This window comes from Neoarius graeffei, chromosome 2 (assembly GCF_027579695.1).
Source record: "Neoarius graeffei isolate fNeoGra1 chromosome 2, fNeoGra1.pri, whole genome shotgun sequence".
Lineage (NCBI taxonomy): Eukaryota > Metazoa > Chordata > Actinopteri > Siluriformes > Ariidae > Neoarius > Neoarius graeffei.
The window spans coordinates 80940982-80957280 of NC_083570.1; the positions used below are offsets into that span (position 1 = coordinate 80940982).

The window sequence follows — 16299 nt, forward strand, 5'->3', positions numbered from 1 at the left end:
TTCCAGGCACTTGTTGCTGAAGAAGCTCCTGACACCTTATATTCTGCTCCAGCCACATGGGGACGTGTCCTGTCACTTTCCGTCTGACCAATAGGACTGTAGGCAGGGGCAATGTGGGCGGGGTTTCATTCCAGCTGCATGAGACTTAATGAGTAACAACAATGAATTTATGATTTACAATCAAATTCATTTTTAAGTCAAAAATCACAGTTAACTTTAAGCAGAATAATTAATGTCAATTTTGCAAAAAAAAAAAAAAGATTAGTATTGAAATGTTTAGCAAATTATTTCACAGATATAGCCTACTGCTTTACATACTTATTTTTTTAATAGACCAAATATGGAAGGAATAAAACGAAACTTTGATGTTTGCCGTCATTAATCTATATTTACATATTTATTTCAATACTAAAAAAAAACAAACAAAAAACCCCACTCATTTAAAATCTGAACCTATTAATACTTACAAGTAAGCTTTGGGATTTGTTTTTGTCTTTCAAACACAGAAGCGTAAAGAAATCATTTATTTCTGAACGTCACTATATATAAAGATAGGATAAATTACATGGTTTATTTAGCTAAATACACTGTATAGCGGTTTATTGGTGTCTAACTGCAATACTAAACAGCCTTTCTGCTTGGGGGATTTGATTCAGGAAGATCTTACAATATGAGGTTCAGTCCTTTATTACAAACTGTAGTAATCAGCACAAATAAATCCTAAACACATTCAAAAAATATTTTGGAAAATCCTGACCCAATTAAGTGTGAAAACTTGTAATTTGAGATTAAGTAATTTGAACTCATTTCAAATTTCTATAAAACGAGGTTCGTTTTTATAATAATTGTTATTGTCTGAGTCAAATGAAGGCGGTTGAGATCATTTCTTAAAGTTCCTTTTGTTGTTGTTGTTGTTATTTAGGCATTTCAGCCCAACATGATATCAGTTGGCTTACTTCTGCTCTTTGGAAAAACAATACATTTCATGAGTAACATGAAAAAATATGCATATGCTTACAGAGAACATGAGTTCATTTGGTTCATGCAATCTATTTCCACCAGATACTTTATTGAGTTTCACACAAAAATAGCCGCCGCCAGAATTATAGTTTATTATACCGACAGAGGGCAGAAAAGTGCCAAAGAGACATATGAGACTCGCTCAGCCTGACATGCCTCGAAAAACTATCTGCAAATATTTTCGGTAACTTATCACCCAAATAACTTACAATAAACACAAACTAATTCCATCCTCTCTCTCTCTCTCTCTCTCTCTCTCTCTCTCTCTCTGTGTACATACATGCACACACACACACACACGTGTGCATATATATATATATATATATATATATAGAGAGAGAGAGAGAGAGAGAGAGAGAGAGAGAGAGAGAGATTCTGTGTGCATGTTCTCCCCGTGTCCGCGTGGGTTTCCTCCGGGTGCTCCGGTTTCCCCCACAGTCCAAAGACATGCAGGTTAGGTTAACTGGTGACTCTAAATTGAGCGTAGGTGTGAATGTGAGTGTGAATGGTTATCTGTGTCTATGTGTCAGCCCTGTGATGACCTGGCGACTTGTCCAGGGTGTACCCTGCCTTTCGCCCATAGTCAGCTGGGATGGGCTCCAGCTCGCCTGCGACCCTGTAGAAGGATAAAGCGGCTAGAGATAATGAGATGAGATGATATATATATATGGCGGCACGGTGGTGTAGTGGTTAGCGCTGTCGCCTCACAGCAAGAAGGTCCTGGGTTCAAGCCCCGGGGCCGGCGAGGGCCTTTCTGTGTGGAGTTTGCATGTTCTCCCCGTGTCCGCGTGGGTTTCCTCCGGGTGCTCCGGTTTCCCCCACAGTCCAAAGACATGCAGGTTAGGTTAACTGGTGACTCTAAATTGACCGTAGGTGTGAATGTGAGTGTGAATGGTTGTCTGTGTCTATGTGTCAGCCCTGTGATGACCTGGCGACTTGTCCAGGGTGTACCCCGCCTTTCACCCGTAGTCAGCTGGGATAGGCTCCAGCTTGCCTGCGACCCTGTAGAAGGATAAAGCGGCTAGAGATAATGAGATGAGATGAGATATATATATATATATATATAAAGAGATAGAGAGATGGCATGGTGGTGTAGTGGTTAGCACTGTTGCCTCACAGCAAGAAGGTCCTGGATTTGAGCCCAGCAGCCGGCGAGGGCCTTTCTGTGTGGAGTTTGTGTGTTCTCCCCGTGTCTGCGTGGGTTTCCTCCGGGTGCTCCGGTTTCCCCGACAGTCCAAAGACATGCAGGTTAAGCTAATTGGTGGCTCTAAATTGAGCGTAGGTGTGAATGTGAGTGTGAATGGTTGTCTGTGTCTATGTGTCAGCCCTGCAATAACCTGGCGACTTGTCCAGGGTGTACCCCACCTCTCGCCCATAGTCAGCTGGGATAGGCTCCAGCTTGCCTGCGACCCTGTAGAAGGATAAAGTGGCTAGAGATAATGAGATGAGATAGTACCAGTCAAAAGTTTGGACACACCTTCTAATTCAATGTTTTTTTTTATTTTTATTAAATAAAAGACACTTCATGTCTTACTGTAATGATGGATGTCGTTTCTCTTTACTTAGTTGAGCAGTTCTTGACATAATATGGATTACCGCAGTTGTGGAACAGGACTATTTACCGTATTTTTATTATTTACTATTTGATCTCAAACACATTAAGAAGGCAATACATTCCACTAATTAACTTTGATGAGGCAAACCTGTTAATTGAAAAGCATTCCAGGTGATGACCTCATGAAGCTTGTTACCTCTTAACCAGTTTCAATGAGCCTGTGCATGCTAGCTTCGGATTCCTGTTCTTGGCTGACAGGAGTGGAACCTGATGTGGTCTTCTGCTGATATAGCCCATCCACCTCAAGGTTCAATGTTTTGTGCATGCTGAGATGCTTTCCTGCTCATCACAGTTGTAAAGAGTGATTATTTGAGTTACTGTGTCCTTCCTGGGAGCTTGAACCGATCTGGCCATTTTCCTCTCACCTGGAAAAGGCGTTTCCATCTACAGACCTGTCACTCACTCATCCCCCCCATTCTGTACAGACTGTTGTGTGTAAAAATCCCAGGAGATCAGCCATTTCTGAAGTACTCAAACTAGCCTTTCTGGTACCAACATTCATACCATGATTAAACTCACAGAGATCACACTTTTTCCTTCATTCTAATGTTTGCTCTGAACATTGACTGATGAACGTTTGACCTGAATCTGCATCTTTTCTTTGTTGTTGTTGCATTGTACTGTAAATAACTGATTATTTCAATACATTAATTAACACTGTTAAATACTGCAATATGGAAAACATTGTGACACACAATAACAATAAGAGCACTCATTTAATTTAAGGGTATTTACCAGGGATGCAAACAGCACGCCTTTTGGCGGATGGCGCCTTTTTCACGGCTGAATCGCGCAGATCTGAATTTTTTTTTTTTGGGGGGGGCGTTGGAGTGTCTGATTATAATTTCAAAGTAAATTCTGTATTAAAATTACTAAATAAGCAAATCCGTTACAGTCCATGAAACAGGAAGTATAAGGATAAGGAAAAAACAGTTTAAATCGGGAAGCTGCGCACATTTGCGCAGTCCTGCTGCTCAGGCTGCACAAATGTGCGCAGCTTCCCGATTTAAACTGTTTTTTCCTTATCCTTATACTTCCTGTTTCATGGACTGTAACGGATTTGCTTATTTAGTAATTTTAATACAGAATTTACTTTGAAATTATAATCAGACACTCCAACGCGCCCCCCCCCCCCCAAAAAAAAAAAAAAAAAATTCAGATCTGCGCAATTCAGCCGTGAAAAAGGCGCCATCCGCCAAAAGGCGCGCTGTTTGCATCCCTGATTTACAAATAACGGACATGAGAGGCTACATATGAAAAAGCCTTGGTAACAACAAGCAAGACCATTCATTTTACATAACTTTTACATCATCAGTTACTTACTATTATCAATATTAAATTTTGTTATTCAAAATAGAAAGGCTTTATTTCAGCACAAAAGCTTTTTTTTTTTCGAAGTCACATTATTGTTCTGAAATCCGGAGTATCAAACAAGGCCACAAGCTGAATAGAAGCCATTTCTTTTCTATGCTCCTGGTAAGGTTTTTATTGCATCAGTAGGAGCCTTTATTATTCAGGGAAAGTTCAAGCACTGTTCAGTTCCTTGTAAAGCTGGTCGATGAGATATTCTCCGAATCTGCCAGTGCTATCAGTGGTGCATCCCACTCTTCGTGCGTTGGTCAGTAAGTCACCAAGAAGCTTGATTTTTGGGACAAGTGGGTTGAGAAAATGGCTTTTGACCATACTGTTGGTGTGAGGGTCCTCATGTTCACGTGCCAGCTGGCACAGTTCTACCAGTATCGCCATCTCCTCCTTCCACTGGCCCAGCATGAACTCCAGAGCGGGGAGCAGCGCACACACCTGCTCAGTGCATGGTCTCTGCAAGTGCGCGTGCACACACACACACACACACACACACACACACACACACACACACACACACACACACACACACACACAGTCTGTAAAACCATAATACCACCATTGTCAACATCATAAAAACAGAAAAGAAAAGAAAGGATAGAAAATATGTCTGAAGTTCTTGTTACCCCACTTTAGGTGTTTTACAGTTAAATTACATGGAAATTGAGTGCCACCCATCGGTTTCTTCAATTTGAATCTACAGTAAAATAAAGTGTGGACAAATGTTCATGTTACAGTCGATATAGAAGAAACTGATACTATTTTGAATTGAAAATGCCAAAGTTGAAACCAAAGTTGTGTGACCTTTAATATAACTGTTTTAAAGAGACAGTAGAAACAATTTAAAATTTTAGAAATTCATGAAGGAGTACTATAACTTATAGACAAAGCTAGTTTTCAGCAAGACTGATTTGTACAATTAAACAAGTCACTTGGCACATGCGCATGCCTGAGTCTCCATGCATCAGCGGATAACAAGGTGTTCCAAATTGCTGCTGATGGACCCTCACCAGCCTCACTCTGGATCAATTTTACATGAGTCATAAAACTAGGGAAGAGGAGGAGGTTGAACAAAAAAAAAGGGGGGAAAAAAGAAGTCGCAGTCTAAAGTGGCAGCAGAACCAGTGCCACAGCGTACATCTGGAACTACAATTAATGCACTGTCCTTCCGCTTTCACATTAATCTCCCCAATTTTCCGGAACTCAGGGGAAACGTATACCCTGACAGGCATTAGAGAAGAGATCCCTGCAAAGCCCATAGGGGTTTTAGCCCTCTCTCTCTGACCCCCTTCCCCCAAACCACTGCCCTTGCCTGCCAAGAGCCCCTCTAAAAAAAATGAGATTTTAAAGGTATATAGGGAGACATGGATGCCTTGGGTAATACGATGAGGATATCGTTTTGGCAATAACCGCAGGCACTAAAATAGCAAAAGATATCTATGAAAAATTCTCTTCCCTATAATTTGAGCCAAAGGCATATCAAACTGTACCCCTATTATTTTAGAAAGGCAAGTGGGCAGTACTATAATACAATGCAGCACAGGTCTTAAGTCAACTGATGGAGCTGTGATAATGTTACCTGAATAACTTTGTTGCAGTAGTGTCCCCCACGCTCAGACAGGTACTGTAGCATGGCCTCAGCCTGCGCCTGCTCCCTCATAGACTCCTGGTGGAAAAAAGCAGCCAAACGGGACAAGGGCAGATCATCCTGCTCAAAGATCTTAGCCTAAAAAATAAACACAACATGCACAAATTAGTCACTGCTGCAAAGACCCAGAAAGGACTGGACATTATAAAAGTCGAGCGGTGCTTCAGTCTGTTATGTACTGTTCTAGTGATTAGATGGTTATGAGTTCAATTCCCAAAATTGTCCTGTTTGGTCAGCGAGCAAAGTCCGAACTCTACTCAGCTATTACTTCTGATATGCATTCTGACAGAATTTAACTGTAAGTCATGTTGGATAAATTGGTATTGATTATTTTATTACTTTTCTACTAATTATGCACAACACTGCCAGTTTAATTTCAGGAAGTACAACTGTCTTCACTGGAAAACATTCCAGCCTTGTTCAGTTATGTCCACTTACTTTTTCTCTTTAACTCAATGAGCTCTGAAAAGTGTTTTAGTTTGAACTAATCTGTACAAGTTTTCAAAGGTTAGACTTGAATTACTTAGTTGTCTTGACTAATTGAGACTTTTTCTGAGTTGAAACAAAAATAATCGTCAAATTGAGTTAACCTGCATTTTCAAGGCAGCAGGTGAACTTGCATTTCCAAGTTAAACCAATTTGAAATGTTTTACAGTGTTCCCTTGCTTATTCTGAAAAGCAGAAAAGACATAAAAACGTATCTTTTATAAAACCTAATCTTACGAAACCTTTTTTAAACCTCAGTTCAAATTAACCGCTTTGTTATTACTTTCCGCCAACTTTGTTGGATAAGGTTATGTTTTCTCCTCCGTTTTTCCCCCCCAACATAACTCAAAAACTTGTGAATGTATTTTGATGAAATTTTGAGGAAAGGTGAGCCATGGGGCAAGGAACACTTGATTAGATTTTGATGCAAATCTGAACATGTGGCTTGGTGGAGATATGCACTCTACCGAGTGCCCTTCTAGTTTTGTTTTATAGGTTTTTAGACTGTATGTACGGTTTCTTTGATCAACATTTTAATACTTATATACTAAACTACAAACGTTAAGGCAGACTGATCAGAATGCAGTATACAACAATAATGATTAACAATGCATATAAGATTCATCTCATCTCATCTCATTATCTGTAGCTGCTTTATCCTGTTCTACAGGGTCGCAGGCAAGCTGGAGCCTATCCCAGCTGACTACGGGTGAAAGGCGGGGTACACCCTGGACAAGTCGCCAGGTCATCACAGGGCTGACACATAGACACAGACAACCATTCACACTCACATTCACACCTACGGTCAATTTAGAGTCACCAGTTAACCTAACCTGCATGTCTTTGGACTGTGGGGGAAACCGGAGCACCCGGAGGAAACCCACGCGGACACGGGGAGAACATGCAAACTCCACACAGAAAGGCCCTCGCCGGCCACGGGGCTCGAACCCGGACCTTCTTGCTGTGAGGCGACAGCGCTAACCACTACACCACCGTGCCGCCGCATATAAGATTAACCAAAATAATAGATTAATGAGTAATAAAGATAAGGGTTGTAACTCATGTGATGTTGGTTGAAGGCTTAATTTTTTTGTTGTCCAAAAGTAGAAAAACAGAAACTCATTAAACCATACCAAAATGTTCTGTCCTAATGTCTGATTGTAAATATGACTTCAAGCTGTGTTTTACTGTGCTATTAGTTTTGATTGTAAGTACTTTTCAAACCGCAGCCTCTAAAAGCAAGTGCTACATTAGTAACGCTAATGATAAATGATAATGTAGCCTTTATATAGTATTATACAGCATGCTTTCTTGAGTTAACTGTACTGTGTAGGTTCGTTTACATGCTCTATTGCCTCGGTCACAACCGGCCGTACGTGCTCCTACGGCCGGTCTACGTGCAAAAAACGCAAGAAACGCATGGAGGGCGCGCGTGTGACGTGCTGATTTTCGAGCCGTAGACCGGCCGCAGAGGTTCTTTGTCATGTCAAACAAACTCTACGGGCGCTTACGTTTTTTTCAGGTTGCGAGACAAACTTACAGCCAACGTGCGTCTTTCTCCACAAACAAAAAAAATGCAGCGATTTGGGAAACGCCAAAAATCGCACGGCCAAAAAATCGTACATCCAGTTGTGACCTAGGCTTATGATATGCAGCAGTTTGAGCCCAAACCTTTTTCCTGAACTTTTATTTCTCGAATCTATCAGATACTGCACTCTCCATAACAGAATGATCATGATATTTCTGTGACTGGCACACCTTCTGTCTGGGTGCACAACTTATTCATGCTTTAGCAGTTCGAGTGCTTTAGACCAGTGGTCTTCAAGCTGGGGTCCATGAAGTATAGCCTGGGGTTCTGTGACAAAATTTTTAAATACTTTTTATATAAAATATTTATGACTGAGTTCTTTATTATTAGCCTGTTTAACTGGTTACTCGAATCGAGTGGGTTAGAACCAAACCTCAATAACAGAATATAGAAAAGTCAGTCGGCCTGCAAATATCAACTTGAATATAATGTGTTCTGTTAGGCTTTCATAAGTGTGTGAAATATTATTGTTCACATTTCAATAATGTTCATGAAATAATGGTGCACTGAGCAGGTCCGTGTTTGTTACCTCTGCCAACTTTGTTGGAGGAAGTTATGTTTTCGTCTCCGTTTGTTTGCCTGTTCCCAATGTAACTCAAAAAGTAGTGAACATATTTTGATGACATTTTGAGGAAAGGTGAGCCATGGAACAATTGATTAGATTTTGATGCAAATCTAGATCTGTACGTGGATCCAGGATTTTTTTGTAATCTGTTCCCAAAGTAAGTCAAAAAATAGTGAACGGATTTTGATGAAATTTAGTGTACAGCTGTAGTATTATCCTAAATTCAATTGGGAATTCTCTAGGTTCATGGGGAAGCCATGGACTAATGGTTAGAGATGCAGTTTTGGGACCAAAAGGTTGGCAGTTTGATTCCCTGTACCAACAGGAATGGCTGAAGTGCCCTTGAGCAAGGCACCTAACCCCCAACAGCTCCCCGGGCTGGGTATGGTGTACACTGCTCTGGATAAGAGCGTCTGCTAAATGCCATTAATGTAAACAAGTGGTTTGATTTTGACGTTGATAATATGTGGCTTGGCGGAGGTATATGCACTCTACTGAGTTGTTTTTACACATAAAGGGGCTCCTGGCTGCAAACAGTTTGAGAACCCATGCTTTAGACAAAGTTTTTTAAAACATAATAATAAAAATAATAATAATAATAAAAAAGGGGATGTTATGTGCTGAACAAGAACAGGCACTCAGAATGAACTCGATCAAGTACAACATCGACAAGACTGTTGACTCGGCGATGTGCCGATTGTGTGGAAAGACCACGGAAACTGTGCAACACATTGCTAGTGGATGCGCTCAACTGATTCAAAAGGAGTACAGAAGAAGGCATGACGAAGTGGCTATGAGAGTACATTGGGAGTTGTGTCAAAAGTATGGCCTGCAGTGCTCGAAAAAATGGTACAAACATACACCATCACCAATAATTAAAGATGAGCAAACCAGGCTCTTGTGGGACTCAACTGTCTTCACAGACTGGTGACTAGAGCACAACAGACCTGACATTATGCTGGTAGATAAGACCCGCCGCGAGTGGGTTATGATTGACATAGCCGTACCTGCTGATCAAAATGTAGTTAGAACAGAAGGGTGGAAGGTAGAAAGATACCACTTGAAGTTAGGCGATTGCACCAAGCAACAGTGAAGATTGTACCTTTTGTAATAGGTGCACTGGGGACTATCACAAAAAACCTTTTGGAAACCAAAGAGGTTCTGGGAATCCCAGACATCATAGGAAGTGCGCAAATGACAGCCTTGCTCGGAACAGCTCATATCCTTAGGAAAGTGGCATGCCTCTAAGCTACGGGTAGCAGCTGAGGCACAGTACTATAAAAAATTAACCGGTTGTAACATCGAAGAGCCGAGACAATCGCAAAATAATAATAATAATAATAATAATAATAATAATAATAATCCATCAATTATCTATAGTCACTTATCCTGTACTACAGGGTCGCAGGCAAGCTGGAGCCTATTGCAGCTGACTATGGGCAAGAGGCGGGGTACACCCCGCCAGGTTATCGCAGGGCTGACACATAGAGACAAATAACCATTCACACTCACATTCACACCTACGGTCAATTTAGAGTCACCAGTTAACCTAACCTGCATGTCTTTGGACTGTGGGGGAAACCGGAGCACCCGGAGGAAACCCACACGGACATGGGGAGAACATGCAAACTCCACACAGAAAGGCCCTCGCCGGCCACGGGGCTCGAACCCAGAACCTTCTTGCTGTGACGCGACAGTGCTGACCACTACACCACCGTGCCGCCCCCCCCAAAAAAAAAAATTAAAATAATATGCTGTACTTCTATATATGGCTCTTTACTCAGACGGTGTGCTTTTCCAAGTAACCTGTTAAAAGGTCCATCCATCCAGGCTGGACAAACTGATCAGGCGGGCCGGCTCTGTGGTCGGCATGAAGCTGGACTCTCTGGTGACGGTGGCAGAGAAGAGGTCTACGGACAAACTATTGAACATCATGGACGATGCCAGTCACCCTCTGCACACCGTCATCAGCAACCAGAGGAGCCTGTTCAATGACCGAATGCTCCTTCCCAAGTGCAGGACGAACAGACTTAAAAACTCCTTTGTCCCTCACGCCATCAGACTGTACAACTCCTCTCTGGGGGGCAGGAGGGGGCACAGGAGGACAGAGGACGGGAAGGAGCAGTAGCCTAGCCTGACAAAAAGCAATACTGGACAATGTGCAATATAAATGTGCAATCTAATGTGCAATAACTCTCCTGCTAGATTTTTTTTCTTTCATATTTTATTTTTTATATTTGGATACGTTAATACTTAATTTATCGAGAAGTTTTCTCTATTCTCTGTTTATTCTGTAATGATGCTGCTGGAATTTTAATTTCCCTGAGGGAACCTTCCCAAAGGGATCAATAAAGTTCTATCTATCTATCTATCTATCTATCTATCTATCTATCTATCTATCTATCTATCTATCTATCTATCTACAGTAGTGCTTGAAAGTTTGTGAACCCTTTAGAATTTTCTATATTTCTGCATAAATATGACCTAAAACATCATCAGATTTTCACGCAAGTCCTAAAAGTAGATAAAGAGAACCCAGTTAAACAAACGAGACAAAAATATTATATTTGGTCATTTATTTATTGAGGAAAATGATCCAATATTACATATCTGTGAGTGGCAAAAGTATGTGAACCTCTAGGATGAGCAGTTAATTTGAAGGTGAAATTAGAGTCAGGTGTTTTCAATCAATGGGATGACAATCAGGTGTGAGTGGGCACCCTGTTTTATTTAAAGAACAGGGATCTATCAAAGTCTGATCTTCACAACACATGTTTGTGGAAGTGTATCATGGCACGAACAAAGGAGATTTCTGAAGACCTCAGAAAAAGCGTTGTTGATGCTCATCAGGCTGGAAAAGGTCACAAAACCATCTCTAAAGAGTTTGGACTCCACCAATCCACAGTCAGACAGATTGTGTACAAATAGAGGAAATTCAAGACCATTGTTACCCTCCCCAGGAGTGTTGACCAACAAAGATCACTCCAAGAGCAAGGCGTGTAATAGTTGGCGAGGTCACAAAGGACCCCAGGGTAACTTCTAAGCAACTGAAGGCCTCTCTCACATTGGCTAATATTAATGTTCATGAGTCCACCATCAGGAGAACACTGAACAACAATGGTGTGCATAGCAGGGTTGCAAGGAGAAAGCCACTGCTCTCCAAAAAGAACATTGCTGCTCATCTGCAGTTTGCTAAAGATCACGTGGACAAGCCAGAAGGCTATTGGAAAAAATGTTTTGTGGACGGATGAGACCAAAATAGAACTTTTTGGTTTAAATGAGAAGCATTATGTTTGGAGAAAGGAAAACGCTGCATTCCAGCAGCAACCTTATCCCATCTGTAAAACATGGTGGTGGTAGTATCATGGTTTGGGCCTGTTTTGCCGCATCTGGGCCAGGACGACTTGCCATCATTGATGGAACAATGAATCAGTGAATCTCAAGAGAAGGTGGGTCATGCAGCAAGACAACGACCCTAAGCACACAAGTCGCTCTACCAAAGAATGATTAAAGGAGAATAAAGTTAATGTTTTGGAATGGCCAAGTCAAAGTCCTGACCTTAATCCAATCGAAATGTTGTGGAAGGACCTGAAGCGAGCAGTTCATGTGAGGAAACCCACCAACATCCCAGAGTTGAAGCTGTTCTGTATGGAGGAATGGGCTAAAATTCCTCCAAGCCGGTGTGCAGGACTGATCAACAGTTACCGGAAACGTTTAGTTGCAGTTATTGCTGCACAAGGGGGCCACACCAGATACTGAAAGCAAAGGTTCACATACTTTTGCCACTCACAGATATGTAATATTGGATAATTTTCCTGAATAAATAAATGACCAAGTGTAATATTTTTGTCTCGTTTGTTCTCTTTACCTACTTTTAGGACTTGCGTGAAAATCTGATAAGGTTTTAGGTTATATTTATGCAGAAATATAGAAAATTCTAAAGGGTTCACAAACTCTCAAGCACCACTGTACTGTATAACCATCAGATATATTCCCCTGTTAAAAGGTCTAGGAATGAACTCCAGTACTTCACATTAGGGTTGTTTTACAATCAGGGTACAAAGTTTGTCACAGGGGTCCAAAATTCAAATTGATTCAAACTGGTTCTTGTACCAGTTTTTAAGTGAAGGACAAGTTAAAGAACAGATTTCAGGTAATTTTTTGACATACGTGTATGGTAGTTTTGTGTAATCTATTATAAAATAAAGAAGATTAAGTGTAGCTTTAAGCAAGGCTGGGACAAACAAATGAAGTGATTCTCGGAGACGACATTTTTTTTGACAATTCAGAATCCACTACTTCCATAGTGCTTTTAAATATAAGGCTGTAAGCTTTGTGTTAGTTGTCTCTAATATTTATGTCCCAATATCTTGACCACATTTTAGGATGAAAATAATCATTTTAGATATGTTATTTTATATTGAAAAATTAGCTGTCTCGGAGAGGACTTTTTTTTTGACACAATTACATACTAATTTGATCAAAATAGTCTGAAAACTTACTGGCATTCAACTTTAAAACTTAACTATGTTTCCAATGATATGGAACCAAATATTTGTTTTATGGTATAAAGAATGATTTAAGTGCATCCCTTTTGGAGCTACCTGTGGTCAAAAAAGCACTTTTTCTAAATGACACGAGTAATTTTGCTAAATATGACATATATTGCCATACATTCACCAAAAATAACGTTATCACCACATTTTTTTTGCATGGTAAATAGAGCTATCACAGGGCTACAATAAACAACCAAGTTTATTTAGTCAAGCCTTTTGATATTGAAGATAATAAGTGTTAAATGTGATTTTTAGCTTGCGTACCCTGATTGTAAAACAACCCATTAAAAACACACTTTTATGAAAATAAATCAGACCCTCCAGGATTTCGCGATGTTGCGATTTGCAACTTCAACGCAAATTCAACCAATCCCCACAAATTCAGGGCGGTGTTGCAATTATATCCAATCACCGCAACTTTCCCGCAAATTTGACCAATCGTTGGTGTCGTCTTGAGGTGATGTTGACAAACTACCTTCCGCCTGACTTCCAGTGTTGCCAGATTGGGCGGTTTCAAGTGCATTTTGGCGGGTTTTGAACATATATTTTGGTCTGGAAAACGTCAGCAGTATCTGGCAACACTGCTTACTTCCGTGTATATGTTCAAGAGAAGCAGCATGTGCGAGTCAGTGTTTATGTAGGCTTAAATTCTGTTACTGAAAGTGTGTTATGTTTACAGTGAAGGACTGTGTGCACTTTACATTACATTATTTTTTACTTAATACAAGAAATTAATGGATGCCAACATTTTTGCCAAACTGGTATTTTATTTTCCATTGTTTACGCAGCTTCAGCATCATACTGTGAGATTCTGTTCAAATTGTTTTATTTTCTTCTATGAAGCCTGAGCCATTTATTTTATTAGTTTATAATTATTGTTTAATTTAGTCTTCAGGAGAGACTGCCTGCACACAGTACTAGTATTAATAGTTTTTTTTCTTACATGAAAGCTGAGGCATTTATATTATCTCATCTCATCTCATTATCTCTAGCCGCTTTATCCTTCTACAGGGTCGCAGGCAAGCTGGAGCCTATCCCAGCTGACTACGGGCGAAAGGCGGGGTACACCCTGGACAAGTCGCCAGGTCATCACAGGGCTGACACATAGACACAGACAACCATTCACACTCACATTCACACCTACGGTCAATTTAGAGTCACCAGTTAGCCTAACCTGCATGTCTTTGGACTGTGGGGGAAACCGGAGCACCCGGAGGAAACCCACGCGGACACGGGGAGAACATGCAAACTCCACACAGAAAGGCCCTCGCCGGCCCTGGGGCTCGAACCCAGGACCTTCTTGCTGTGAGGCGACAGCGCTAACCACTACACCACCGTGCCGCCCCATTTATATTATATTATATTATATTATAAGGTAACTTCATGTTGTGCTGTGAGGTTCTCTGCACTTTAACTTTTGAACCAACAGGTGCATTTGGATAAGTAAAGCCTATTTTTCTGCATTTTTGTAGTCCTGGCAATCTTTTATATTAGTAAAGTTGTTTGACCATTTCTCAGTGTCTTTGTTTTTTTAATCAGTAATAACTTAATATTTAACATATCACTCAATTTTAATCACAAAAAGAGAAAATCGCAACAATTCCTCGCAACTTGCACTTCCTCCCGCAATGTAATCGCAACTAAAACCTAAAAAAAAACACCGCAACTTTCAGCGCAATTTTTTGGAACCCCCCCCGCAACATCAGACATTTTAGCCCGCAACAATCACAAAAAAGGCCCGCGGCATCCTGGGGGGACTGGATAAATGCACTACACAGGTGGCACTGTGTCTCTGTAAAGCATCAGGAAGGTTTTAGGTTTCTGTTGTGCAGTCCTTCAGAGTTGTTTACTCTGTAGGTGCTGGATGAAACTCTTACCAGCGCCTGGAGTCGGTAGGAAAACCGCATTATTGAAGTTGAAACTCCACATAAACCTTCTTCAACGACAGCAGGGAAGTTTTGCTTGGCTTTAGTGCTCTGCAGCGCGCGGTGTGCTTTACACTTGGGCACATTCATCTTTAATCTCTTCCCGGATGGCTCCGACATGTTGGAGCTGAAAAGGACGGAGGAAACGGTGACTCTGTGGCCGCCGCCGCTATGTTTTTCAACAGCCACACACGCTTTCCGACTCCCTAACACACCTTTATAACGCGTTTATTATCTGATACAGCGAACTACAGTGAACATGCGCGTACGCGCGCGACACCCCACCAGCCTCAGTGAAATCATTTCCAGGTCACGCGCTGGAGTTCATCCGGCAGCCGAGGGCGAGTGCGAGCCTGGCCGTACAGAGGGAGGAGGAGGGAGGAAGCATGAGAGCAAAAAATGTGTTATATTTGTGAAAAATTGTAATGGTGATTTTTTTGTCTTTCTCATCTCTTGTAGAGGAATATAATAAATGGTGTTCCTACAGAGATTTCAGTAAGGTTTGCAGAGTGATTATGCTTTTATGGCTGAGGACTACAGTTGACTTGCTAAGGCCAAAACAAATATTAGCTACCTTTGTTTCGGGTTTCCCGACCGACCCAATCAATTTTGTGCCAAAATGTTCATACAATACTTTTGAAATATCAAACAAAAACGATAAATCAAAATTTAAAAAAAGTAAATTTTTTTAGACTGCCCTTACGAAAATTAACCATGGTTTTACTATGAAAACTAACCATGGTTTATAGTTATTCATGGTTTTCATGTTTTTTTGGGTAACCATGAAAACCATGGTGCATTTTACCTCAATGTTCACTTAAATTTTTAGGTTCTAAGTAAATGTCAATGTATCTGGGCTGTTAATCGAGATCCTTCTCTACAACATTGACTGTTGGACAGGGGCGATTCTAGCATCTGATCTTTGGGGGTGCTTAGCCTCCAGAGCTGACAGACGCACCTGGCTTGAACGACAGTGTTTCCACGTTTATTCCGCATTTAGACTAGACTTAACTAGACAAGAAGACAAGACTAGACTTATGCAATGTTTTAACAGAAGCTGACCCAATAAACTATTTTATCTACACATTTACAACCACTGACACAAATATTTACGTTATATTTTTAACTAAACAAGACCTACTACTGCATTTGTAATGTTGAAGCTATTCATTTTGAACAGTGGTAATTGTTAATTAATGTGTTATTGTGTAATAATAGTGTGTATTATTATGATTTTACATTAGTTTACATTATGTTACATTAAATAAAATTGACTAACGCACGGTGGTCTAGCACCGTAGCACTTGTACAGCTCTGCACAAAAGTATCTCGATATGGATGATAAATGTCGTTTTTATCATTCTGTTCATAGACCAGGGAACATCAATATTGCATTATGCATATTATTGTGTTGTGTTTAACAATTGTAACTCCAGTCCATACCTTCACATCTCACTATGCCAGTAATACTCAGGTGCTACTTCGAGTTCCTCATCGGCGTGGAATCCAGTTAAAAAAACACCATGTCGTAGCA

At 40.7% G+C, this 16299-nt stretch overlaps 1 protein-coding gene across 1 annotated transcript; it reads right to left on the reverse strand.

Annotated features, from left to right (window-relative positions):
* Positions 1-3776: 3776 nt before the first annotated feature.
* On the reverse strand, positions 3777-15083 carry zgc:172145 (Ferritin light chain, oocyte isoform-like). The gene is made up of 3 exons (XM_060909992.1): positions 14718-15083; positions 5577-5723; positions 3777-4453 (listed from the first exon to the last, which is right to left on the reverse strand). Exons 1-3 carry the CDS (start codon positions 14883-14885, stop codon positions 4160-4162), a joined length of 609 nt encoding a protein of 202 aa, XP_060765975.1. The 5' UTR covers positions 14886-15083; the 3' UTR covers positions 3777-4159.
* Positions 15084-16299: the final 1216 nt, after the last annotated feature.